Source organism: Alosa sapidissima, chromosome 22, assembly GCF_018492685.1.
Source record: "Alosa sapidissima isolate fAloSap1 chromosome 22, fAloSap1.pri, whole genome shotgun sequence".
NCBI lineage: Eukaryota > Metazoa > Chordata > Actinopteri > Clupeiformes > Clupeidae > Alosa > Alosa sapidissima.
The window spans coordinates 28957045-28984388 of record NC_055978.1 but is presented as its reverse complement, the minus strand read 5'-3'; the positions used below and the strand labels follow the sequence as shown (position 1 = coordinate 28984388).

At 40.4% G+C, this 27344-nt stretch overlaps 3 protein-coding genes across 7 annotated transcripts; 1 reads left to right on the top strand and 2 right to left on the bottom strand.

Moving 5' to 3' along the window:
• Nucleotides 1-702: 702 nt before the first annotated feature.
• Nucleotides 703-11443, bottom strand: irf5 (interferon regulatory factor 5). 2 transcript variants are annotated; one of them, XM_042079344.1, is made up of 9 exons: nt 11088-11443; nt 5981-6155; nt 3920-4106; nt 3738-3760; nt 3605-3632; nt 3036-3482; nt 2377-2766; nt 2148-2266; nt 703-1224 (listed from the first exon to the last, which is right to left on the bottom strand). In XM_042079344.1, exons 2-9 carry the CDS (start codon nt 6152-6154, stop codon nt 1036-1038), a joined length of 1557 nt encoding a protein of 518 aa, XP_041935278.1. In that variant the 5' UTR covers nt 6155; nt 11088-11443; the 3' UTR covers nt 703-1035. The 2 variants fall into 2 exon arrangements, with proteins under 2 accessions (XP_041935278.1, XP_041935279.1); XM_042079345.1 differs by lacking the exon at nt 11088-11443 and having other exon boundaries at nt 5981-6179.
• A 438-nt stretch (nt 11444-11881) lies between these two features.
• On the top strand, nt 11882-14214 carry LOC121697716. 4 transcript variants are annotated; one of them, XM_042079352.1, is made up of 7 exons: nt 11882-11935; nt 12263-12516; nt 12728-12822; nt 12942-13036; nt 13215-13265; nt 13453-13519; nt 13920-14214. In XM_042079352.1, exons 1-7 carry the CDS (start codon nt 11913-11915, stop codon nt 14169-14171), a joined length of 837 nt encoding a protein of 278 aa, XP_041935286.1. In that variant the 5' UTR covers nt 11882-11912; the 3' UTR covers nt 14172-14214. The 4 variants fall into 4 exon arrangements, with proteins under 4 accessions (XP_041935286.1, XP_041935285.1, XP_041935288.1 ...); XM_042079351.1 differs by having other exon boundaries at nt 13402-13519; XM_042079354.1 differs by having other exon boundaries at nt 11890-11935; nt 12220-12516; nt 13402-13519.
• Nucleotides 14215-14677: 463 nt separating this feature from the next.
• On the bottom strand, nt 14678-25212 carry LOC121696825 (cadherin-related family member 5). Its single transcript, XM_042077872.1, has 16 exons — nt 25130-25212; nt 20399-20507; nt 20083-20291; nt 19927-19983; nt 19692-19784; nt 19402-19488; nt 19200-19310; nt 18933-19103; nt 18728-18818; nt 18537-18643; nt 18241-18441; nt 17774-17905; nt 17592-17670; nt 16564-16787; nt 16129-16149; nt 14678-15589 (listed from the first exon to the last, which is right to left on the bottom strand). The coding sequence occupies exons 2-16, from the start codon at nt 20463-20465 to the stop codon at nt 14678-14680; spliced, it is 2562 nt and encodes an 853-aa protein (XP_041933806.1). The 5' UTR covers nt 20466-20507; nt 25130-25212.
• Nucleotides 25213-27344: the final 2132 nt, after the last annotated feature.

Here is a 27344-nt window from a genome sequence, read left to right as displayed (position 1 = left end):
TTTTCAGTTAACCTGGCATTTCCTAAGCTCTGTGGATTCTAAAAGTGAATTGAGGCATGTCCACAGAAGTCCACAAATTTGGTAAGGACAAAAGCTCATCACCTAGTGTTGGAAGTTGGAACTATTGACAGGTCTTAGGAGGCCCATTTGAAATGTAAAATGCCCCAGTTACATTTATTTGATCTTACAGGATCTGAATTTCAGCGCGGGTATTGTGCATAATTTATTTCACTCTAGCCATCATGCGAGAAATTCCCGCACACATTTCACAGCGCTGTCTGATAACGCAAATCTAATAATGGAGCTGGACAGACCAACTTCTGACTTCAATTGAACGTAGCCCGATACAGACACACACACGCAGGACCACTTTGCAGGTGCCTCTCTCCCTCCCCCTCTCTCTCTCACAGCAGGATTTGTGCTAGGTGCATCAACTGATAACCGACAGGAAAGGAAAACAAATGTTTAGCGATCAGAAGCTGTTTTTTTGCCTCCCCCCCCCCTGTATTAATACCCCCCTAAACTGTATTAATCACCCCTATGTGAAGCACTGAAGGGGGGAATTGCCCCCCCCCCCCCATTTTAAAAAATGAATTTTACGCCCTGATCTTAGTTGGCAAGGCTGGGAGTGTGTGTCATACATGGTAACTGGATCGAACTGGTAACTGAATAATGTAGAGAAATCTGAGACGATAGCCCCACTGTCTAACACTGCTATGGTATTTATTGAAATAGAAAACCTGAGTACAAATGTGTGAATGGACACAAAAACTAGGTCAAAGGAACATTTCTGTTCCAAGTTTTCATTAAAAAAAAAAAAAAGTCCATGGCTAGTTTGTTAAAAAAAGACAGCAGCTAGTAATCAAAAGGCCAGCATTTCATTGAAATGTTAGTGAGTGGGCCAAATTGAGTTGGATAGCAACTCAAGCCCTCATGACACAGGATAAAGTCCATAGAGCCTTCTGAAGAATGTGCGGTACCCAGGAGAGCTGCTCCTGACACCAACTAAGTCAGTCAGTCAGTAGTAAATCTGATTCAGGACTGGGTGTAGAGGCGTAGGTTTTGGCCATGCTGACTCTGCAAGAGTCTCTGCAGCTCTTTGAACTGTTCCACTGTCTGGTCTTTTAGATCTGGGTTGGAAATCTGAAGCCGGATGCTATCTAAAGACCAGGACAGCTCACCGGAGAACATCTCTGTAAGAATCCTTGCCACCACAGGTACCACCTACAAACAAACAAACAAACAAGTGACTGTCAATGTCAATACAGAACCTATGGAACTAGAGGGTCTTACAACAGTAATCTTTGCTTCAATACTACACTGGAGCTACGTTAGTGTATGCCGACTTGACCATATGGCAACATCCTAAGGTCTCTTTTGCGAAGCAGCTTGAATGTTAATTCTAATTTTGTAAGTTACTTTGGATAAAAGCCAAAAAATGCCTTTTCTAAATGAAAAATAGTCAATGTAATTATGGGTCAGTGGACCTCATACCAGTAATTGCTTATCAAAGGTATGCTTGACATCCGATTATTACTGATTCTCTCATGTTAGAACACACTTATTCTCCATCCTGACTCCCTCTCCTCCCTCCCTTGCCTTCGCTTGAACAGTTATTTATTCTATATGTGATCACAAACAATATCCTAGTGGCACTGTACTTTTATTGTACCTTGATTGTTCTGAGGTGCTTTGGCTAAAAGCCTCAGCTAAAAGACTAAAAGTGTAAATAGCCATTTTGCCATTTACTGAATAAAAGCACCCTTCAGTGGCCACATGCAAAAATCAAATACAGTAGATTACAATGGTTATCTGAATTTAGTATACTTAAACAAAGACCAAGATTCTAGGCCAAATGATTTAAGTAAACAAGTGGTGATAAACACCTATGCCTGAAAATAGATTAAAAAGATGCATACACCTATCTAGTGTTGGTGTGACCGGTCCCCACTCCCATAAAGAACATGACTGTCAGTTCTATGCCCCAGACAGAGCGGTGTTAGTTCTTTGTCCCAAACACAAATACCATGCTCTGCTCAACAACAGTCATCAAATAACTATTATGCTATTAATGCTAGAATACAATACAGAGAATACAATCACAGACTCCGTTTTGGACATCTTTACGTAATATTCATTTTGCATACCTGAACAATGATGAGTTTCTTCTCTTTAGGTTTCTTGTCAGGCCAATCCTCTCCAAAACAGAAATAGATTTCAAAAGGTGGCAGGGAAGGGGCTTCATTTTTTTGGTACAAGATAAGTCCTGTCAGAAGTATGACACATGCAGGAAATTATTTTAAAATTCATCAAGATTGATCAGTTACTTTGACAATTTGCTGAAGAGGGATAGCTTTCCAGTCAAGCTAATCTTACCATGCAAGAACTCATTAAGACTGAACACTCTGATCTTCTTCTCCCTCTCCATAGGATTGGGAAGACCATTTTCTGATACTCCTGGGCCAGACCAGAAGACTTTGCACTGACAGAGACGCACAGCATAGATGTCCTGTCCACGGATCTCCAGGACTAATCCCCGGTCCATCACATCCAATAAGTGGTCAGTGTAGAACTTCTGTTTTTCATTCACAATCTCTGCTGTGCCTGGAAACAGCACCTGATTGAGGTATACAGGGCCAAACAGGTCCACCTGTTCCGGTGTTGGTTCCAGGTGACCATAGTAAAGTCGGCAACCTTGAGGGTTACTGACAGTAAGTGACCCAGCCATCCGACCACGGTATTGGAACTTAATGTCCAGATCAGTCACTGTGAAGAGAAGTAGACCTAATCATGCCCCGGTGATATAACAGGCGCACAAAAAGTCTTGTTTTTGAACACTTCTCAAATGTCAACCCTCAACCCTAAGAATATATATATTAGTCAGTTTGCTGAATGTTACAGTGAGAAAGTTGAGCATTGTGTGAAAATATGACCTGACATACAGACATCAACAAGCAAGTAAATATATAGAATGACTAGGTTGGGTTTCAAATAATTGCAAAGTGAAAATATTGGATGTTGAAATCTTGACTCACAGGGTAGCACATGTGGACTGCTCAGCAGGTCATAAATGCAGGGCTGAACTTGGGGTTCTGCTACAGTCTGCACCCCTGGCATTGGGCTCTCCACCATGGGCACAGCAGGGATGGCAGGAGTAGAGATTTCCGTGAGTACAGGGTTGGGCATGACCCCTGTGTCCATGGCCAGCCCATTCTCCATGGGCCCTCTGAGCGCAAGCATTCCCTGCTCCACGCTGCTCATCATGGCCATGTGCCTACCGAACTCTTGGGGAGCCACCGCCGTCTGGGAGAGGTGAGCAGTCATGTTGGCAGTCCCACCCGCATTAGTCTGGACGCTGTCCTGCAGAAGCGGCATGGCGGGTATGATGTGGGCAGGGCCAAACCGGTCACTCATGGGGGACGGGAAAGGGACATCGTGAGCCGAATAGACTTGAAAACTTGAGGGATCATTCATTCTGGAGTCTGATGTTGGGAGGACAAAAATAACTTTAGAACTTTAGGAGGACAAATTGACTTTAGCTTCCAAGTATTTCATCTTGTTAATCATTAAGCAGATTAGATTGTCTATTAAAAGGAACACTCACCAATGGAGAGGTTTACAATGTCTGGTAGCTGAAAGTGAAAAATGTACTTTAGTTATCAATTATAAGCACAGATTATAAATATGTTACAAAAATCCAGCATGCAGAATATTGAAACTGATCTACTCCAACACACCTCGTCTTCTTCACCTTCTTGATCTGTTCCAAACAAATGGAGAAGTAAATATATTTTACAAGTTAAGCTGGACAAATGATGGACATAATTTATAAAAATGTAACTGTTCAGAAGAGAGAATATTTGTTATCTCAATGATAATGAAATGAATATGGATAAAAGCATTCCATATTTAAATTCACCTCCACTGGATGGCTGGGCGCACACTTCATATATTTTGTAAGGCTGGACAGGCGTCTCTTTGGTACCGTCATACTTCAGTCTGAACTCTCGACTCTTGTTGAGAGCGCAGCGCAGGTTGGCTTTCCATTTGGCAGGGTCTGGCTCATCCACTCCCTCCTGGTACTTCCCTGTTTCCAGGGCCCAGGCCTAAACATGCAACAGACATTAACAAACAAACTCCCTTGTATTAGCCTATGGATAACAACAGCCAATGGGAACAGCACAATGTACAGAAGAGTGAGGGCAAAAGTTGAAGAATACAGGCTTTGCTCAGAGTTTAAGAATGTACATTTGTAGCTGTATTTCTGTGATTTCATAATATACATGCCTCTGGGCTTTAAACACAAATGTAGTTACCTAAAAATAAAGGCTTCAAACTCATGGAGCCTTTGACTTTGCGGATGTGCGCCAAAAATGCCTGCTATTGCACTATAATGGTGTTGTCGCAGGTAGGTGCATGAGCTGAAAAATCTCCCTTAGCGCTAAATTGGTATCCTGTGCATTGACAATGGACATAGAGCAGAATTCATCTATTGTCAGTGTTTCCCATACATTGACTAATCTGTGGCGGGGCGCCACAAAATCAAAATCGGCCGCCACAGATGAATATTCTATGTTTCATTTAATTTAATTTAATTTAATATAAGATCAAATCCTTGCATTGCCATTGAGCTGCGCTTTTTACGCACGCAGCCTTTCCTTACCCCGCCCCGCTCTCTGTCATAGCCTGCTGCCCCTCCTCTGCATGTGCATTTAACAAAATATTTACGATTGTTGAAGGATTGTTGTTGCCACATAGAAGCATTGCATAGAAGACGTCTAGCTAAATTGCTATTAAATCCGCTTAGCATCGTGACCATGCTGAAGCGCAAATTTGTTCAAAACTGCTGCATTGAAGTTAACTCTGCTAAGGTCTTATCACAACATAGTAGGCTACATTGAAGAGACTAAACTTAAAGTTAAGTTATGCAATCAAGCAGTATCTCAAAACTAACGTTAGAATAGGCTACTGTTTGGATGTAGAATTTAGCATGCTTAGCCTAATTATAGCTGCTTGTCAATTTCGTTGAAGGGCTCATTTTATTGACTGACACTGAATGTTTGCAAAATCCCGATGTAAATGGAAAAGTGTTTTCCAAATTTCAAAAGTGCTTGTCCCAAGGAGAAGTAGGAACCTTTATTTTAACTTTGTAGAAAACGTTATGAATTGCATCTACACAGCAGCCTTTTAACGTTAACTGTGTTAATCACGAACATGGGAATGTTTGGCATGCCATTTTCAGAATGAGCCATTAAACATGTGGGTGCACATCAGTTTTTGTTTTAGTATTTGGTATTTGTCTATCTGTGTTTTTTTTAAAAAACATTTTTAATTGTGTCCATTTGTTTAAAAATACTGGAAATCGTAGCCTTTATAAAACACTCTGCAACCCTTCAAATTGGCAGCATTACATTCTGTGCCATTGAAGTAAGTGTGCCATTGAAGTCTCCATTTTAGTTTTCTTGTTTTCCTGGCAAACATAGGCCCTATGAAGCTTATGACTAACAAATAATCCTGTACAGCTAGGAATTTGGATCTTGTGTAGACTTCCTCATTTTCAACATACAAATAAAGATGAAAAATACATGAACAACAGGGAAGATAATGGTTTAAAGCAAAATTCCTAATTTAAGGCACTTCAATAGTTTTCCAAACATACTTTAATAGGATCCTGAAATGTAAACAAATATGAGTATTTCCATTGTAAAACATAAAGCTGTCCATATTAGTGTGCTACAGGCCAGCACAGATGGACTAATTATTGCTTAATGACAAGTATCAGTCCATGTGTCCTTTAAGGGATTTCCCCTTGCACCTCCAAGTTCCTCTTAGGTCAAATCCCAGAGCACAGACAACTGAAATGAAACTGAAGCCATTTCCGTGCACAAAGAGAACCCTGAACCAGAATACATGCTCAGTGTGACGTGTTAGAGTGGTAGGATTTCACAATCCTGGTTTCTTTAACATTGCTTGTCCTCACCCTAAATATAGTGTTCTCCTCCTCTGGTGTGGGCATGTGACGGGTAGCATGGTGCCAGGGGATCTGGAAAAGCTTGTGGTCCTTGCTGAGCCATTGCAGCCCTGGATAGTTCCCACTGTTCACTTGAGCCAGCAGCCATGGCTTCAGACGGATCCTTCTTGGTTGGATACTCATCCTAGAAGCAGGACAGGGTAGGGCGCTTGAGTGTCTTTATTACCTTGATCAGTGTAATCCAAGACAACTTGAGCCAGTGGTGGGAAATTGGACAGGGGAGGAAGAAAAAAAGGAACTACAGCAATGATGGAAACAGCACTGCAGGGGAAAACCCAGAGACTCTAATACTGCTTTGTCATGCCATGGTGTCTCCAATCACAACAGAATATCAAGAATACTTAGTAAGTTACTATACTTAGAGTTTGGTTCCAAATGCTATATCCTCCATTTGAATGAACTTTCATGAATCATTTTTTTAATGTTGTTTTCCAGTTTTCCTAATTTCAGTGGAACTGTAATTGGGTTATTGTTATTATGACCGCCGCACAGCGAAGCGGTGGTCATATAGGTTTAGTCAGATTATTATATTTTTTTTCTTTTTCGCGTGGCCAAATTTCCGTCAAGGATTCCCGGGACACTGAAAGACCGGGGTACACAAAACTTGGTGGGCATGTAGCCCCACATGGATAGCATGGAACCATCATTTTTCGTTTTGATCTGTAGTCCCCCCACTGGACTGAACCCCCCGAAAGGAGGGTAGGGCAGACACAGTTTTCTGTGAATATCTCGAGAACCGTAGGGTTTAGGAGGACCACCTTTTTTTTGTATGTTGATCTTAAGAGGCCATGTCAACCCATTCCATAACCACTCATTTCATGTATAGCGCCACCTAGTTAAAAACAAAAAAGTAAAAATGAGGTGTTGTAATCGCTCAGGTATCTGTGACCTAACATGGTCAAAACTGCACGAAATTGGAAGTGTAGGATCATTATGACACCCTCTGAATGCACGCCAAGTTTCATGGAATTACGTTCATGGGCGGCCATACAATAAATTAATTTATGTGTACATTTAGTGACCGTACACCAACAGAGTTTTCTGTGAATATCTTGAGAACCGTAGGGCCTAGGATGACCAATTTTTTGCATATGTTTGCCTCCAGGCACATGCACACACACAGGCACACCCACAAGCACATGCACACACACACACACAGAGGGAGAGCAGATAGCTAACAAACGTTCAGAAAAAGTCCTGTTGGCAAATTTGAGGAAAAGTCGGTAAAGGGGCTATTTCACACAATTTGAGGGTGCTGAATTCAAATATTTTGTTTACCAAGCTCAATTTTGAGTTTTAAGCTTGCTAATTAGCATAATTCCCATACTTTTTGGTTTTGCCATCAGATATCATAGGAATTGCAAAAAATAAGGCATTAATATACTCTTTGTGTATCAGATATGTTGTAGGACAGGACAGGAATTACCCCAACGACCTTCAAGTAGCAAATAATAAAATAAGCTAAAATTAAAATATAAAGATTCAGTATGACATTTAGAAACAAAATAGATTCCTTGATAATAAATTAATAGAATAGTAGGTGACTGCTCATTTTTCTGTAGAAAGTCCTGTCACTAACTATTATGAACAGTTGTAAGTCTTTACAGAGGATTTACACTGTATTTATTTTTTTACTGTAAAGGCGACTGTGCTTGCCTAGTTAAAACATCTCACTGGTGCTCCTTCCGATCATTCAAATTCCAGCCATGCAGAAAAATGGAAGAGTGTGCATGTTTGAGGAGTGCTGAAGAGTGCTATGGAGATTGCATTATTTGCAAAAAAATTTAGACAAGATATCCTTTATAGTGCAACAAAAAGAAACATTCTCCAGTGCATCATTACTACAAAGGAAGGAAAGTGGACCTAGGACAAATCCTCAGCTATGAACTGATTAATGTCCCTGTAGCTATTGCAGATAGCAATGGTTATTTGTGAAATGGAAATAAGTCTATCCTCACTCAGGTGCTGTCTAGCAATGTGGAATGTCCAGTAGTGATCACTGCAAAAACTGCTCATTCAACACTGGTAATAGATGCTCAAGATCTAGTTATGTCTTTAGGACACCCATCTGACTGCAGCACATTTAAGAAGTATGCAGGAAAGTTTGTGAGAAACCTTCATATTGGTATTTGTTATGTGGTAGCAAATGATGTTAACTATCAAAGAAATAGACCTAATGTAGGAATGCACACAGATATTGCAACAGATAATGGTGTAGGCCTCTGATTAAGACCTGAATGGTTGAAACATACTTATTAAATTACACTGTCTGGGAGCTAAGAATACTTTCTTCACTTTTTTTCCCTTTGCAACTGTCAAAGAAATCCCATAAACACGGGAAGGCCTAGGGTAGCCTAAAGACTAGGCTCTTCTGCATAGCATTAAGTGATTTGCATGCAGTAATTTGAACACTGACCTTGATCTAGCCTACTTAAAGTAGGCTAGGCTATTTAAAGGTAATTTATTGCCAAAACACCACACAATATAAATGAGCTATAACAAACAATAAAGGACTTAATCACACACAAACTACTATTTTACTGACTACAAAAATAATAATTATGTAATTTAGAAGTTTAAAACCCAGAATTGACCAAAAGTGCACCAAATTCAACACAAATGACTCCATACACTTGGAGGAGGCCTGCGTCCTTTCTTTTCCAGATATTTTAGGATTTGGATATCGTTTCAGTATCGAGTATCAAGCTATTTATGGCAGGTATCGTATCAAAGTCATAATTTTGGTATCGTGACAACACTATATGCCAGAGCCACTCTGTTTTCTAGATGTCAAGGATCGGAGGCTCTACCACCAAGTGATGCTTCTCAATGGCATATTAGAAGAGCACATTATCAAGCTCTATGGAGGCAAGCACACACCAAATCCAGTGTTGTCGGTTGTTGCTGACGGTAGATGCAGTTCTGCATTAGGCTTGTTCCCGCTATCTAAGTTCATATGTACTGTAGGATATATTCTGAGTTGAAGGTTATCTGTGCAACTTGTTATTGTGATGAAATGCATTGAACACCACATGAGTGACTCACTATGGTCGAAACGTTGTGTTAATAAACCACTCTGGGAGCTTATAGAAACAGTGTGCGGGTATCTTTTTATTTTTCAATTGTTGGCATCCCAGCACCTGTTTAAATTTTGCAGATGTGCGTGCACTCGACTCTTTGACTCACTAGCAATGAAAGCAATGAAAATATGGTTGTGTTTTGATTAGAATTTCCGAGTTTATTACATGTTAACTGTAATCATGTTCCCATTAAATACGTTAATAAGATATAGCATGGCTTCTTTAATGCTCAAACATGTATTTAGAGAACACTTTTATTTGGTTTTAATGATTACTTTTGAAATAAACCCAAATTAGGGAAAAATAAATCGCTATTTTTAGTTAAAATGCTGATTATGCAGCTTAAAACTCAGAATTGAGCTTGGTAAACAAAATATTCAGAATCAGCACCCTCAAATTAGGTAAGAAGTGTGGTTTACCAACTTTTCCTCCAATTTGCCGTCAGAAGTTTTCTTCTGTGAAGCTGCTCTCCCTCTAACACACACACACATAAACACGTATGCACAAATGCACACAATTCAACAATTTCTCAGCATTATGAACAGGCAAGATGGGAGTGGGGTTGTATAAAATGTATTTTACATGTGAAATCTATGAACTAATCATGTTTTGGTACTTGTTGTCTAGCAGATACCAGTGAGAATTGAGTGTGCATAATGCAATTCAGTGAGAAAGTTAGAATCATATGCCTTTCACCTTTTGTTTTTAGCCAGCAGCCAGACCAGCAGATACCCTGACTTTGCTGAATTACTGAAGCTAAGCAGGAACAAAGTAGGAAATGAACACAATTTGACAAGTGTGACTTATTTTTGTGGAAAAAATGTGCCGGACTGGGTGGCGGTCATATTTTGTACCGCTCTTTACTCAATCAAAACAACACAACCGCAATTTTACCGATATACCTGAAATACACAATTACATGACTTATTAATGTTTTCAAAATGGAGATATAGCGTTTTGGAATCAAACTCTTCATAAATTGTTTCATGTTTAGAGACAACACAATGAAAGTATATTACAGGAATAATAGTTTCTCTCTTATACTGGACTGCTGTTGTGATGTTAGGTCAGGTGAGGACAGTAACAAAAAACTGTACAGATGGAACTTGCTCAAGGCAACCTGGAGTGCTCATAAACAATATGTACAGTCTCGTATTTTTAAGGATATCATGTGCACAATGACCGTGCGCTGGAATGTCTACTGTTATCACAGCTGCAATGCAATGCATTGATGCACTGTAGAAATAAACAAGCCCTGGGCTAGCTATATTTTACAGCTTAGGCTATATTTTGATTGCACTTCACTAAAATCAAATTCAAGAGAACGTACAGTAATTAGCCCAAGTCTCTACAGAGAAAACTATTTCTCCAACAGTAGGCCTACTGGATGTGAAGTGGGTCGGTATGGTTAGAAGTCACCAACCAAAAAAGTTTATGCTTTAACGAGCTATGGCATTTTCAACATGATTATCAAGAACCACATAGGCTACCAGCAAATAGCGAATACTTTACGTCATGCAGGCTACTGAGTTATACCTGCTGCTTTGAGTTGGTAGGGTTACCCTTCTGCCTTAATTTCCTGAGACGCATTTACCAGTATTTTAAAGCGCCGAATAAGTTGGCGTAGGCCATCAGGCTGTGGAGATCTACTTTCAATTACATTTTACGTTAAACTTGAGTCTAGTAACGAGGGAAGTAACCAATGGTTTACCCGTCGAAGTCACAAAAAGCGTTACCTACTTCCCTTTTGTCAAAAATGTTGCATGCATAGGCCTAATGTCCAAATCAGTGTCCTCTGCAACCATCTCTCTTGGTAGAGTAGTTCAGTGATTATATAAAAATGAGCCGTAGGCAAACATGTAGACACCAGTTCTCACAGGCTTTAAAATATGTCCTTCATCGCTGTAGGCCTATGCGCACAAAAAGCTACATTGTTTCAATTCAAGAAAGTTACACTTAGCCTACTCAATACTCACCTTTAACAGACTGTCCTTTTATGGTAGGCTATACGATCTTCTCGACTTTTTCAGTTGGCAAGGGGAACGTCTAAAGAGTCGAAAGGTGGTAGGCTACACCACCTTCCCAGGTAATCCAACGAGAACAGCGCGCACAAAATCAATCCAGGGTAAGGGTAGTTTACTCCAAATCTATTTTCAACTGACGATAATCGGTGTCGAGTTGGCTAAATTTGGTGAGTTAATTGTGGCTTACCGTCTTGTTTAACTATTGCGAAAGTTTGACTTCCACACACTGTTGCTCTTGAAAAATAAGCCTGCAAATTGAAGAACTTGTGCAGGTACCACCCTTCCGGGTGCCTACTAACTAGCAACATGCTGACAGACGGAAGCTGGGTAGGTGTCATATTTATTATTGTCAGCACGGTAATACAAGTCGCACGCTGCATCAATCAACCTGTATAATATAGCCTACTTATGTAGGCTACAAGGATACAAGTCACTTTTACACTTTAATCAAATATAGCCTATAGTTGTCTACCGTCATATATTAGGCTACTCTATGGTTTATTAACCCTCCAATGTTTGACAATTGTGTTCACTTACAGCATTTCAAGCTAAGCATTTATGGACAAAAGCCTGATTTAATGCAGATGTTTTTTTTTTTTTATTCAAACAGGTAGACTGATTTTGATCGAGACTCATTTCTGAACATACAATGAACATTATGCACGAATGTTATTATGACGTTTTTTGTGCTGGATTCTTAGCTGTAGCCTAGATAACCTGGTGATGGTTAAGTAGGCCTAAGTGCGGCGACGGATGAAGTAGCCCATCACTCTCATTATGACAGACGTCGAAGTTACAAGGTGAAACTTTTTGAAGCTGTCGCAACAGTTTTCTTGGCTTTTTCATAGATTGTAAAACTGAAACAGTAGTTACAACGCACTGCCTGTCATCTAGCCTATCTGGAATTCAACCACTGTTTTCAATAATGTGTGTGTTATAGACCAGCTCCAAGATTATTCATTCAATGCGCCCAGAATAATTAATACTAAAGGCGACTCAATACATACAACTCTTTTTCTTTATGGAAGGTGCCTTATGCAGTTAAGTTACAGGTAGACAATTAATCAGCTCACCCCGATTGCAGCTCTCTCTCTCTCTCTCACACACACACACACTTATCTATGCAGCTCTTTTCCTGGGAGTACAGTCATCACTAGAGAACCTCAGTACATTGATCCTGCACTAGTCTCTGGAATGGTGGTGTCCCCACCCAGGCCACTAAAGCCTTCAGCTGATGGTGTGCCTGTTAAAGATAAGAGTATAGATGAGAGGGCAGGGCCCTCGCATGCCCAGCCTCCTCTTCACAGCCAGCTAAACATGACGGCCATCAGAGAGCAGACAGTGTCACGTCTCCAAGCCCAGAAGAACAAACATGTAAAAGGTGAGATTGAACGCGCTCTTGTAGTAAAATATAATAGTGAGTGAGCATGCTGTATGCAAGATAGATACAACTGAGTGGTGTGGATATTTTTCTTTTATTAAAAAATATTTGGTAATTTACATGAGATTATGTTTGCTTCAAAATTGTGTTGAAAATTTTTGACTTTGTCATTGTTTTAAAACTAAACATTCCAGTTTCCTTCTGTTGAAAGATTTGTCACTGAAAAAGGATCAACTTCAGAAGCTCCTCCAGAAGTTGGACAGCCCAGGTAGCCATGAGTGTGGATCAAAGTGGCACAACGCAGAGGTACCACAGTCGTTGTCCAGTACAGGTGTTTGTGTCTGTCTAAAAACAATCTTACAGTATGTTCACAGCAAATGGTCTCATCGAGAGATTTGTTTGGAACACTGCTCACTGTTGTTAAGGTTCTCGGTGAGTTAAGTATGGTGACATCGTCTCCTGAAGACATAAAGAGAGAGAGGACACATGAGAGGAGTTTCTGCACCATGAAGAATAATGTGTGAGAATAATGTGTGAGCACAGTGCACATGATACACATGAATACATTTGAAATAGTTAATAATCAGTAGTCAATCGTTATACAAGCATATTATTATGATATAGAAGAGGTGATAGACATGATCTAATCTTTAACCTGGACTATATGTTCTTCTTCTTATTTTTCTGTCACAATTCAGGTCATCACCTAAAGAGGAAAGTGAAGACTGTTTGAAACAAACTCAGAAAAGGTAAAGTGATGAAATCTTTGGATGATTCTTTTGTTTGAATTTGTGAGTCTCAATAACCCCAATTGGAGGGGGAGGTTTTACCAGGAGTAATTTTGTTTGCAATAATAAGCTTTTATGAATGTCTCCTCAATGAAAGATCACATCTGGCAGTTAAGCTCTTCAGCCGAACATTTTTCCAAACCCTCAGTTTCCCGCTCAGTCTGGCCTCTGTTGTTGTCATTGAGCTTGTGACCTTTATTACTGGCATAGTGAAGGTGAGAGATTGCTCTGTATTTGTTTTTTCTAATTTACGACACTTATGTGTTAGCTATATTATGTATAGTACATAACTGATATTAATGTTCACTGAGTGCAATGCACCCTAGGTGTTTTTACCATTTTTGCTTTGGTTATATTGGTATAATCATATAAGATATTTTATTGGTCCTTACGCATCATTCATCATAGCTATTCAGGCACTCACAGTTGTAGTGTCAAGTGAAACAAATAATATGACTTAACATTGTCATGTAGTTTCCCTTCAATCCTAACTGTGCTCTGAGATAAGAAAAATAGAAAAATAATAATAAATAAACTTAACTCCTGCGTGTAGTAGAGCAGTGTACAATACCATAATCATGGCTCATTGTATTCCCCTGGCCTGTCACACAATAGGTCTTGATCATGGGACTGGTGGAGGTGGTGGGAGGAGATGTCATAACTCCTCTCTTTGGTGCCATGTTCAATATCATCTGTGAGCCAGTGATCAGATTTCTTCGTAGCATATCGATGGGGATCAGAGATGTACTTCGCCCACTTCTGGCTCTTGTGATGGAATTTGTTCAGCACATAGCGCTGATCATTCAAGCTTTCAGACTCGTGGAAATCAACAGGTTTGATTTACCACAGCAATCAATGGATCTTTGATCTGATCAACTCACTTTATTAAAAAATTAAGTGTATGATCAAAGATCATATCAATGTTCTGTTGTTCCTTTACAACTTAAATCATTGACACACACATATATAAAACACAAAATATACTGTATATAGTCACAATATATAATCAAAACATTCATAAGATATGAACTGGATTTTCATATATCTAAATCATTTTGTTAATTTTCCTCATATTTATAGGACTGCATTCAAGTCTAAATAATCTTTTGACAGTTCTCTGACCCATGACAGTTTTACACATTTAGTTTGAAATGTCATATGGTCACACACGTATTGCACAAATTAAGGCTGACTGATTATGCTCATTCCACAGAAGACACAAGTTTCTGTCATAAGTTCATCATTCATTCATCATTCCATCATAGAAACTATATTCCCTTTCCAGATTACTCTGTTTAGAATATGTAGCCTACTCCGATATTAACACAATTCACATTCGTTTTGGCTTGAACCGATTTTTTTTTTGTAAACACTTAAACTTCAACATCAGCAGAATTGTCTTCAATGCACAGAAATTGTGTCTGTGAAGGATCCGCTTCCTGATCCCCTTGTACTTCAGCGTCCTCCTTTGGAATTGATACAGGTGTTTGGTTGTTGTTATTGGCTTGGGAGTCCTCATGTTTAGGTGTTGATAATAATTCCTTATGAGCCCTGGGTGGCTTGGGTCTCTTGAACTGAAATGTAATTCTTGGCCTGTCTTCTAGCATTGTGTCTTCCTCATCAGCACTGTAAAACGTAGGCTCCATGAACTCCTCCTCCTCCTCCTTCTCCTTGTTACCGGCCTCTTCTATAATCTCCTCCTCCTCAATGTCATCGCTGGCACAACATTCGCGGCTCTCCTGACATTCGGCTATAAGCTTTGATGTTGAATTATCAATCGTTAGAACTTCATCGTCACTATTTTCACTCTCCATGCATTGGCGTCTCTCATAAATACTGGATGTAATGCAGAATTGAGTTAATATTGAACTGTCTCCCCTGCCTTCCATTCTGCCTGCGGTGTGGCGCCTTTCTAATCTCTTTATTCTGCTCTGGCCTAGCGAGCTGGCTTCCCAGTCCCCTCTGTAGGTCCCTTCACTGAAAGAGGCCGACTTATCAAGGAATTTCTCCCTGACCTCTCCATTGGTCAAAATAGATGAGGATGGTACATCGGACAGTGGTTCTGGCATGACTAGAATAGGAAGCATGTTGTTATTATTCCTGTGTTGATTGGGTTCTCTGTATCTGAACTGCTTGAGTGAGGTTGGGCGTAGAGAAATGTCATTGCTTTTAGTGTAAATTCCTTCCTTCCCACAAAGACTGTTAAAGTCAGTTTCATTGTCATGGTATGCTTCATTGTTGTAGGAGAACTCTTCAATAAGGGGCACTGGGCGTCCAGAATTCACCTGTCGATCATGAAGAAATGTCGTTTAGGAACATCTAGCATAGTAAGAGTGCTTGTGCACTTGCCATATCCACTGATGCAGTCCATGGATGAAAACACTTCAAATTAAACAGTCCATGTTTGGAACTGGATGTTGAAATTTGATGTGTTTGATGACGTAGATGGAAACATGACTCCACAGCACACGACAGAAATGGACACACGGAAGCCACACGGAAGAGATTATGTACTGACCAGTGTAAACGGCGCATTTTTAGGGATTTTGCTGATGCCCACACCTTTACTGGTCAGTTCATAATGGTAACTGAACACATGGCCACCACAGGGCTTAAAGTTCTCAGGTACTCTACGAATTCGCCTGAATTCAGGCGTGGGCCAGGCTGCTGAAGATTTGAAAACAGATACGTATATGTAATGGATTCAAATGTTTCTGAGACGTCCTTACTTTAAGCCCTGCCACCACTACGCCACTCACAGCACAGACAGGATCACGGCAGCACAGAAAACACAATAGACACGACACACATGGCACAGACTTACCATCTGGTACCACCTTAAGCTCTAGAGTAGCAGGATTAATAGTGCCGAAGAGAGGAGAGAGGAGGACGGATGTAGAGAAGAGAAATGTTTTTGTACAGTGAGTGTGATTAGTTTGGTATATTTAAAGTTGGAAACTAATTTTGACAGAAACGTAGTGTTAGAATCATTTGCAGACTGGTTGTTTTTCTGAAGTTAGAAAAAAAACAACCAATTGTCCAAGAGTTGGACCAAAATTAGGATGAGAACAAATGTGGGTTGCTTTAGTTTTTAGTACTTGTTTAAATTGATTGAAAGTGGAGAGTAGCTATATGTGATGTGTTTGCCTTGCAGAGATTTGTTACATTGGTGCTTTCCCACACCACAGCTCTCTCACCAATTTTAACCCAACCCAGACTCATTGCATTTAGATTTTAACATACTTCTGGTTTGACATACCCTTGCTTTCATGAGTGGACCATCCCTTACCACATTAGGATGCTTCCCTAGGGCAACAGAGCCTCTCTCTCCAGGGTCCTGCCTATCCCTCCACCTCCTCGCAATCCGTATGAGGAGGCACAGTGCCGCCACAGCCAACAGGAGAATTACCCCTGCGATGCCACCGGCTAGGCCTGCGTCCATGTCACCAAACAGCCGTTCCTCTCCAAACTGACTCCGGGGAACTAGAAAAGAATTTGCAGGTAAATATTTGCCTGTTTTGTGAAAGAGTATGGCTGTTTATTCATAGATACCACTGCTAGGAGCAATTTCCCTAGATTTTGAAACTAAGGCTATAGAAATGTTCACTAGATCTGAGGAGGTTCTAGGTGGCTCATCACCATCCATACAATTAAGCAATATGGCACGAGTGAAAGTAGGATTGGTACAAATATATACCCATGGTGTTTTGACTGTACCCACGGGGCGGGAGGGTATATCCTTTACCCTACCAGTGCCCCCCAGTACCACATTGCTTTTATACAGTTCCACTCAAAACTAATCAAGTTCAAAGACAACAAATTGTATTTTCTAGTTCATCTTGATTTTTTGATCACCCCCCCCCCCCCCCCCCCCCCCCCCCATGCTAATCTGCCCTACATGCTAATCTGGTCAAATGTGATTACTACTCTCTTGCTTTGAATGACTGGTATGTTTGCGTCAGACAAGTCAATGCAAAATGTGGAGTTACTAGGTGTGAGGAGGATACTGTACCCTGGGATATTGCCACTCATGGAATGCCTCTCATCCAATCAGAAATGAATGAAGTAGTTCGACCAGACCTAACTGTTGTGTAATGTAAAATGAAATTGTCTAATAGAATAGAATGTGGACCTAATGGCCATAAAGTTATTTTAGTCTTTAATTCCTTTCATTAACCTGGCTTAGCCATCACCATAACTATGTGTGTGTGTGTATGTGTGTGTGTGTGTGTGTGTGTGTGTGTGTGTGTGTGTGTGTGTGTGTGTGTGTGTGTGATGTATGTTTACCTGATTGGCCTTTCTGGAGAACTTCTATATCAACTGAAGTCTGAGCAGTCTCACCAGTCTCCAGGTCCATGGCAACCACCTGAGTGTTGTTGAAAAGGATACTTTCAAAACAGTTTACAGTTGGATTTACCAGTAATCTCACACATGTCCAGACTCAATAGTTCTGTGTTGTTGGACCTCACCTTGAGAATGTGTCTGTCAAATGCTTGGAGGAGGTCAGTCCTTGCAATCAGGAATCCGTCCTGTGTTATGTGATAGAGATTAGTGCTCGAGCCCTTTGGTTGGATGGAATACGCCATCCTAGGATTTACTCCCTGTAATTGTAAACAAAACTGATGAAGTTGAAAATATTTTGTAGGTACGGGTAACTTTGTTTACATTAAATATAATGTAGTTTTTTTTTTACAATTCTCTGAAAGTTAATTATGAATTGGTAATCAAATCAAATGTTATGTTAAAGTGTTTTTAACAGAAGTGAAAAGGCAGACCAAGAATGTGATTATGTAAGGCAGGATTTAGGTTTCCCATGTAGATTTGTTTCTCTTGTTTCAACACAGTAAGTGTGGATCAAGCTCAGCAACAATTTGTTACACAATATTTGGCAGTGTTGTGACATTTCAGAAGAAAAATAAAAGAATTTTGTTAATACATCTCTGAAATCCCGGTCAATTGCTTGGACCATCAGGACGTCATTGCCATAGGTGGAGACCAGTGTTGCAGGACTGGAGCTTTCTATGAGAAAGCCCTTGTAGGTGGTTTTGTTGAAGTGGGGCTGAAAGTGGTTATCAGCTTGAACGTGCACAAGTGCTGTTGCCACAGTGTACTTCTTTGGGTCATTCTTCTGAGCAGCCTGTAGGTTGGTAGAGTAGGCCTGTCGTGTTAGAGCATGACCCTGCATTTTCCCCACTGTCCCATCCCCACTGCATACATGGAAAGAAGTCTTACCATAATGCGTAATGTGTAGTTGGGTGTCAGCAGTCTGTTTTCCACACGTCTGGTCAGCGTGATCTGTCCAGTCGCATTGTCAATGATGAAGCGTCCATGATCATCACCTGCAGGGGACACATGTGTTTATGTTGTGGGTGGCCATTCTCGTGTGAGGCAGATCAAATGGGATGTAGCCAAGACTGACAGACCTGAAAGCAGGCTGTAGGTTATAAGAGCTCTGATGTCTTTGTCTCCGTCTTCAGCGTGAATGGGACCGGGAGCAAAATGTAACACACTGTCCTGAAACCACATGGAGAGTTTAGGTGAGTTGTGATTAGAATACAGGCCCAGAGCTTTCATATTCCCGTTTGATGCCAATGTGACTGTAAAAGTACTGTAAAAGGATGTGTATACCTGTTCCTTTTCTGTGATGTTGACAGTGTATAAGGGATTGGTACAGATCAAGTCATCCTGGTGTCGTGATATGGGAGTGCATGGCAAGAATACTGGGTACTGGTCATCCCCGTCCAGAACATTCACAATCAACGTCGCAGTAGTGTTGTACTTTTCCCTTGTGTTCATCTCCTGCGTTTTTGTACCAGTAGTCAGAATACAAAGAAACTCCATGTGTTGTAACTGCACATGGTTGACTGTGTCACTGTGAATGGCTGTGCTACTCACCACTGCATATATGACCACCTCCAGCTGAGTCTTTGTCTCAAAGTCCAGAGGCTTGTCCAGGATGACTTTGCCGCTGTTGGGCAAGTCTATTCTGAAGTAGTCAGCATCAGGCTGATCAAACAAAGAGAGGATGTATATGTATTCATTTGTTGTGGCTTGTTGTGTTGCTTTTGCTGCATTACACTAGCAAGTCATTACTCACCGATGTGCGATCAAGAATGTATAAAATTGTGTCACCATCAGCATCCTTGGCCTTCACTGCAAAAGCTTCCGAGTTTACTGCAGTAAGCTTTGAGAAATACAAAGACGTTTTTAATGGCTACGTGCAGTCGGTAATTTGATCACATTTACTGTCCTTATTGTTCATCTTAGTTATCGTTATTGTTCTTGTGTTGTTTTTAACACATCTCTATGTCCAGATAGGGACAACACAGGTTGTGTTGTTCCCAACACATTTGTTTTAAGAGTGTAAAATAGTAACTGATACCTCACCTCAGTTATGTACAGGGGTTGTATTGTTTTCTCCACGAACCGTGGCTTATTGTCATTTTCATTCAAGATCTCAACCATGATTCTGTATTCACTCTGTTAGGGATGATAGAATGAAAATCACAACCTCGTCAAAGGATTCTCTATATTGGGAGGTACAGTGCAACCGGTTGCACTGTATGTATTGTATGTATGTATAATGTAATTGAATGAAATATGTATCATATGAATGCCATACCTGTACTATGTCATCCTCATAACATGTCAAGAATGCCATTAGTACTGACCCCAGAGCCTTTTGACAATGATTAGGAGAATAGGAAAAGTCAATGATTGGGAAAATATGACGGCACTAAAGGGAAAAAAATACATTTTGTCTGTAGATGACTCTTACCTCCCGATCTAAACCCCTAGTGTAAGAGGAGTTTAGTCTGATACTTTGCCCCTCTAGGAAAAACCAATTAGCATTCTCTCCAGTGAGGCACAGTCGAACAGTAGTGGTTCCAGGGTTTCCTTCCATGTTGATGTTTGCAACAAACTCCCCTGTCGGACTGTTCTCTCGAACAGAGGCAAAAATATCCTGCCCACCAAGGCATAGGCTGGCTAGCAATCAAACAGTAGATTTATCATGAATGTATCACATGTGTCTGATCATTAGCATTCTTCCTGTGGAAAGGTTTTCATAGATTTGATACATGAATGATGTCTACCTTTTACGACGTGGTAGAGTATATTCATTGCCATTTGGCAAAGGAGAAGCTTCCAGGGAGTCAGCATGTTTTGAAATCTTCCACAACAGCAGGGTTCTGTTTCCACTGTCTGTCTGGGGGGAAGCAATAACATGATGTAGTTTCAAGTGAAAGGACAGATATACTTGTTTAGGGTAGTTTAGCAAGAAAATGAAATATTTAGAATTGTGCGTTTCTTGGAAAGCATTACTGTTGCCACATGCATATACCTCAAACTGCATTCTGTTCTTTGGTACGGTCACACAGTCACATGTTTTTGGGCAGAACATTACTTTGCCTTTTAATGGCTGCTGCTTTTGAGTTAGTAGAGCTGTGTACAGTGTCGACTGTGGAGGTATTTTACAGACCTGAATAGCCGTAAGCTTTGTACAGTATGTTTTGTCTTTGATTAGTGTTATGCTCGTATTGTAACTCATTTTGGATTAAAGTGTTTAACACATTAATCTTAGTATCAGTTGCTCTAGCAATACATTAAGCTCAGGAAGTTAGTCAAATGGTGATAGCCTAACAAAGTCTTCCTTGAGTAAATAACTCAGTTGGAGTATTATGCTGGATGTAAGTCATTTGACTTGAGACAGTGGGGCTGGCAATACTGACTATTAGTTTGCCCTTAATAAGCAGTTTGATTCCATGAAAATTCAATGAAGACTGAATGAAATGTAAGTAGTGCAGTGCACCTTAAACAATATTATAAAGTAATTTCTATTATTATTATTATTATGACTGCCGCTTCGCTGCGTGGCGGTCATATAGGTTTAGTCTAGTGCTGTCAAACGATTAAAATGTTTAATTACGATTAATCGCTGAATTCCTATAGTTAATCACGATTAATCACATATTTTATCATATGATTAAAATTCTATTATTTTGCATTTCTGAACTTTCCAGGAGTCCATATTAACAATAAAGCAATTATTGTTTATCTTGATTGGGATTCAAATGAAAGCAAAGCAAGTTACTTTATTAACTGAACTTTAAGACATAGGTCTATTTGATTATTTCAAATCAAATTTCAAAAGATGTGCAGCAGACCTGAGGCAACACTATATTCTTCGGAAATATAGCTGATATAAACTGAAATAAATGCTACTGCAGAAGTGCATGCACAAAATGTAGGCCTACACACATTATAAAGGGCATAACAAACAGAAAATATTATATTCATACTATATTTATTACCTTTGAGTTCAGTTGAAAATAAGGAACTTTTCAACATGAGTGCATTGCCATTTTATAGGCCTACAGTCTATGGTGCACTGTCACTTGCCACACACATCAACGCCGAAGTTTTAACAGGCAAACACTGGATGAACAATGGATTTTATGGAGCAGCGACCAAATATAACTGAAACGTGATTAGGCCTACACGGCTGCAAAGTGCGATGCTGGTGTGCGGAGTTGTATTGAAAAGAATGGAATCTAATGTAAATGAATGTCGAAAGCAGAGTGCATCGCAAATAGTAGCAGCCAAAGAGGAATGTTGATAACAGAACAAGTGACGGTGAAAAAATCTTTGGCGGCACACAACTAATGCGTCAGCCTAGGCTACTACTCTTTGGCCGGCTCGTTAGCCCAACGAAGTGTGTGCAGCATGCCTTTACGTAGCCTACTAACGGCGCATCATCATAAAGATACATTTGATCTGCATCACGCCCCATTTTAGCGGAAAACATGTTAACATTATATCATTGAAAGACAGCTAGTAATCACACGTTGACGTTACATGTAGTTATTAATTCACAGGACATTCAATCATTTTACTAACACGGCAGTTATGAAGAATTGTGTTTATGTAACTTACTCATCGAAACGATGAGTACATTACCAACCTTATTCGTTTGCAATACCCCATGTATTATACAAATTTAGCATGTACACTTACCATAATATCCCCTGCAAAACGGTTAGCTTGCTAGCTAGCTAACTGTGGAACCAAAGAGTATAGAAGTAACTTCTATTGAGTTTCGCCTCTTGTTACTTCATACTTCTACTTGTGCATAAACAGATACACACGCACACACATACATTCACAGTAATCATACGTATGACACATACTCACACAGTAGACATATGTACGCATGCATGCACATGCACAAACACACATACGCAGGCAAACACACAAGCACACACACACCCACACACCCACACACATAAACATAAACGTGTACACGCACACATGCACACAATTCAAGAATTTCTCAGAATTATGAACAGGCAAGATGGGGTTGGGGTTGTATAAAATTAATTTTACATGTGAAATCTATGAACTAATCATGTTTTGGTACTTGTTGTCTAGCAGATACCAGTGAGAATTGAGTGTGCATAATGCAATTTAGTGAGACAGTTAGAATCATATAGGCCTTTCAGCGTGATTTATTTTTGTGGAAAAAATGTGCTGGACTGGGCGGCGGCCATATTTTGTACCGCTCTGCGGTACATCTAGTTATTATTATTATTATTATTAACGATAATTTAGTTGACACTTTTATCCAACTGCAAATGTACAGTTAGTGTAAGATTAGAGTACAACAGTAACAGTATGTGTGTTTTTAAGTGTTCAATATATAGTATCATGATATATGTTAGAAGGTATGTGAGGAGCTTTTTGTTTTCTCTCCTTATACTGTTAAAAACAAGGAGCTTGTTTTACCTCCTGCTGAAGTTGTTTTGGCTGAGTGTCCTGATGACGTGAGTCCACTAACACCTTCACTACAGCCACGTTTTCACCCTGCCAATCCCATTTAGAGCCCCATGTTCTCCCTCCTCCACCTCACTGTAGTGTTGAGCACACTGCACATACACTAAAGCTACAATCCCTGTGCTGCTCTCGCTGACTTCATCAGGGAATCTTAAATCACTGTAGCTACACATAACGCATTTGATATGTCCAGATCTGTGTGTGTGTGTATGTGCAGCTGAAATTACCGTAGTGGTCCACTGGGTGTCTCTCTTCTCTCAGAGCCTTCTGTCGCACAGAGACAGTGGGTGAGAGATAATGAAGAGAGATCGTCTTAAGTTGTTTAGTGTTTATTAAAAGCTCCTCATTAGGACTACTGTGTAGTGGTGAAAATAAGAAGGTCTGAGGGGCTTCAAAGGGAAGTTCAGAGTTCATGATCGTGTAAGCACTTCACTGATCTGAAGGACACAGATGACCCTACTCTCTACTTCACAAAGGGTCAAGAGGTTCACAAACGTTCCAAACTGTGGCCTGAAGTTAACACTTCCTTAAATGTAAAAAAAATGGCCAATTTGTTTGGATCTGCTCATCAAATGGGTCGGCTCTTTGTATGTAATTGTTTTACCCTTGTGGAAGAATTACCTTTTGCAGAACACCCAAGGTGTCACTTGTACTTGTCAGAGCTGTATATGGCTCTGGTACTTGTACTTGTACACTTGTACTTCTAACAGTATGGCAACCCCATCTCTTTGTTTTTTAGTATAATCTGTTCAGCACGTCATATAAATCTGGATTGTAGTAATACCACAGATGGCTATTTAGAAGCATGGCTATAACTTGCATGAGCAGACAGATATAAACTAGTTGACAAATGCACAGATATAGTCTTATAGTAGCAATATTAAGGACAAAGATTCCGTTCTTATCAAAATGAATAGACTGATTGAGTTAATGAATGACTGAATGAATGAATGGACTTAGCTTGGTATTCAATATAAAACATGTAAGCTCATACTTTAACTTGATAGTAGTACAAACCTAATCATTTCATTTCATTTGTTATCAGGTCTATTCAATGACATGGATTTGTTATACAATATGCAATTCATATAATGGTTAATAACCATATGGATTAGTGACTTAATGGCCATGAAATATGCTTCAGGAAGTAGGTCTGTGTCACACAGTAGGATTATGGGGATTACGGGGCAATGTAATTTGATATCCCACAACCCCTTACTGCACACTGCTGATGGTTACATCTCTTTTCATCTTTGCATTGTGTATTGTTTGTGTGTAAGATCATTCAATTCAAATGTACCTCATTTATGAGAATTACTGAGGGATTTAGCACTGAGGGAAACAGCATGAGAGGAAAGTGTCAGGTCAGATACTCTGTGTTGTTTACTTTGTGCTTATGAAGGGCATATTGAAAAGCTCTGTGAGGCCTCTTTTCCTCCATTCTCCCAGCACTAGTCTCATTAGTCTAATGGGATGACTGGACCAAACATCTTCAAAGCAATTAGGAGGGAGAACGCGCTCAGTATCCACAGCAAAACAACACCATTCTGTTTCAAAACTCAAACTAAAAACTTAGCTATACACAAGCATTGGGGAGTATGTGAGTTTTCTCAGTGATTCAGAAATGTGTGTGATCTTAGATGTCTTACATTCACTGATGTCTCTGATGTGTTACATTCACTGATAGAGACAGTGATTCCCCACACCTGTACAGCCCCTCTGGGTCTGTGAGTCCTTGACCTCGACCCTTAAGCTTAACTCAAGCATCAGCCTTTGTCCGAGCAAATCCGCATAGATAAAGCAAAACAACTGCCCATCAAGTTGAATATATACAAATCCATGGATCACTAAACGACTAGAATAAGGATGAAGTTCTTTCTATTTGACACACAAATGCACATACACACACAGACTAAATCCTACAGCAAACAACAATAAGCAGAACACAAGGCATATGCACAGGACTTGCCAGCAGCTCCATGAGCCATACTCACACTTGCATTTATGAAGGCATGGAATCTCACTCTGGGGGCCAGGAGCGGTCAGCCCTTGATGTGTAGGAACTCGGGGGATCCTGCAGGCTCTCTCTCCAGACCGCGTCCCCGTTCCTCACGGAACATCGCTCTCTCTCTCTCTCTCTCTCTCTCTCGGAGACGAAGGTATCCACAGCAGCGCTACATGTAAACACGTTCTGCGGGCCTGGATAAAGCAGCTGCACCTCACTGTTAAGGATAAAGAGGGAGCAAAAGGGAGAGGGAGAGAAGTGTGTGTGTGTGTGTGTGTTTAAAGAGAATTAAAAGCTTTCGCCAAACACAGACAGGGGGGGCTTAGAAGGCGTTCCCAGGACAGGAGAGCTCAGTGGCCACTGAGTGAGGTTAAATGGAGAGCGTGGACGCCGCAGGCTGAGAGGCTATTGTGTGCCAAGCTCATGCAGCCTGAGCTGCCCAGTGCTGCCTCCTCCTCCACACTGGCCCGCAGCCTGAGGCACGTGCGCTCTCGACTGATGTGTCCTCTGTAATGACCATACCACGCGGCTCTTTTACTGGTGGAGCTGTGTCATTCAGACTCATTGCTGGGACCCGGTGTAACCTTGATGCCTGGATTGGTATTCCTTTCATATCGCTTGACTTTGCTACGTCAATCCCACCCTTTAGAAACCCTCTGTGAGACTGCTGTTCATTAATCACATTTGACAAGGGATTATGTAGCTCAGCACTCTCCTCCCCCTCTCACCTTTATACTCTCCCTGTCTCTCTCATTTGCTTTCCAACTTGCTCCACAATCTTATACTTTGGAAACAGTACTAGACCGCTCCAGAATCTGTTGTGTTGTGATCCTTACATCCACTTGTTTTCATGTATTCCCCCAACTCTCTCAGCTTACAGCAAAGGCAGTAACAGGAGATAATTGGTTTAGTCATCTTACCGCTGTGCTATGATTAACTGCTATTATGGATTAAACACTATTCACTTCCCATGGCTCAAATGCACATACACAATGGTGTCAAAGTCCCCTCTTGTTCCTTGTACACTAGCGTCTGCCTTGCAGAGCCAGACAATCAAAGAACATTAGGCCAGACTGTGACTCAAATGGAAATGGACTTAATCATCAGACACAGGACTTCTCAATCCCTCCACCCCTTCCAATTCTCCCCCCTCTATTTATCTGGCAGAACGTGTGGAATTACAGTGTCCTCTCTCCCATGCTCGCAGAGAAACCAATCAGACTTAGACCGAGCTCACCTTTATATCTTGTTGCTCTAACTAGTGACCCATGCCCTTGTCCTGCGGATGAAATCTCAAGTGACACATCAAAGCTCTTGTGCACGTCCACTCACAGTTATGTACATGTGCACTTGCTATAGATAAGTACTTTTTGATCATGCCTTGTCTCTTTAAGTTTCTGAGAGGTGCTTGAAGCAAAACACAATAGCTACTTGCATCACTTCTGGTTTCTTGTTGGAACAGGTGCATATTGCCCCTAAACATGTTTGCCAGCATCTTAAGATCCAATGTGTCTAAAGTTCACTCAACAAAGAGTTGTTTATTCTTATTAAATAGCTTTATTATTCTTTCATAATTTATTTGAAAGAATATCAAAATGTGGCTAAAGGTGAATGAGATTGGTACACTTGTGCTAAATCCCCTGGTACTGTGAATGGAGTTGAATTTCTGTGTTAGGTTTAGTGGATCAACTATAAACATTGTGCTGTCTTCTTAATTTTCTGGCCGAATAATTCTAACTGTTGCATAATTGAGTTACAGAATGTTCTGGTCTACAAATCTGATTTTCATTTCAGACAGTAGATGGCACTTTGGGTTTGCAAAAAATCAAAGGGGCAGCGTCCATAGATCTGGGAAAATCTAGATTAATTTGATAAGTTTGAGATTAATATAGAAAGAGCATCTTAAGAGTCAACTAAACCTTTCATCTTTACATGTAATGCCACTTAACCACTTAAACTTAAACCACAACTACTCAGTCAGTGTTTATGTTGTTCACACAAGCTAGCAGACTGCACACAAAGGGGCGAAACAGATGCACAAATGGACAACGCTACCCATAACATGTGCCACTTCTCATGATTCTCTTATGAGAGGTGTTTCATTCGTGAAACACCTTCAGTTTTAGTGCACAAGCAGAACGGCCATTTCATTTCATAATGGGCTAAACCTGTTTTCAGAGGAGATTCATGACAATGGTGGTCTC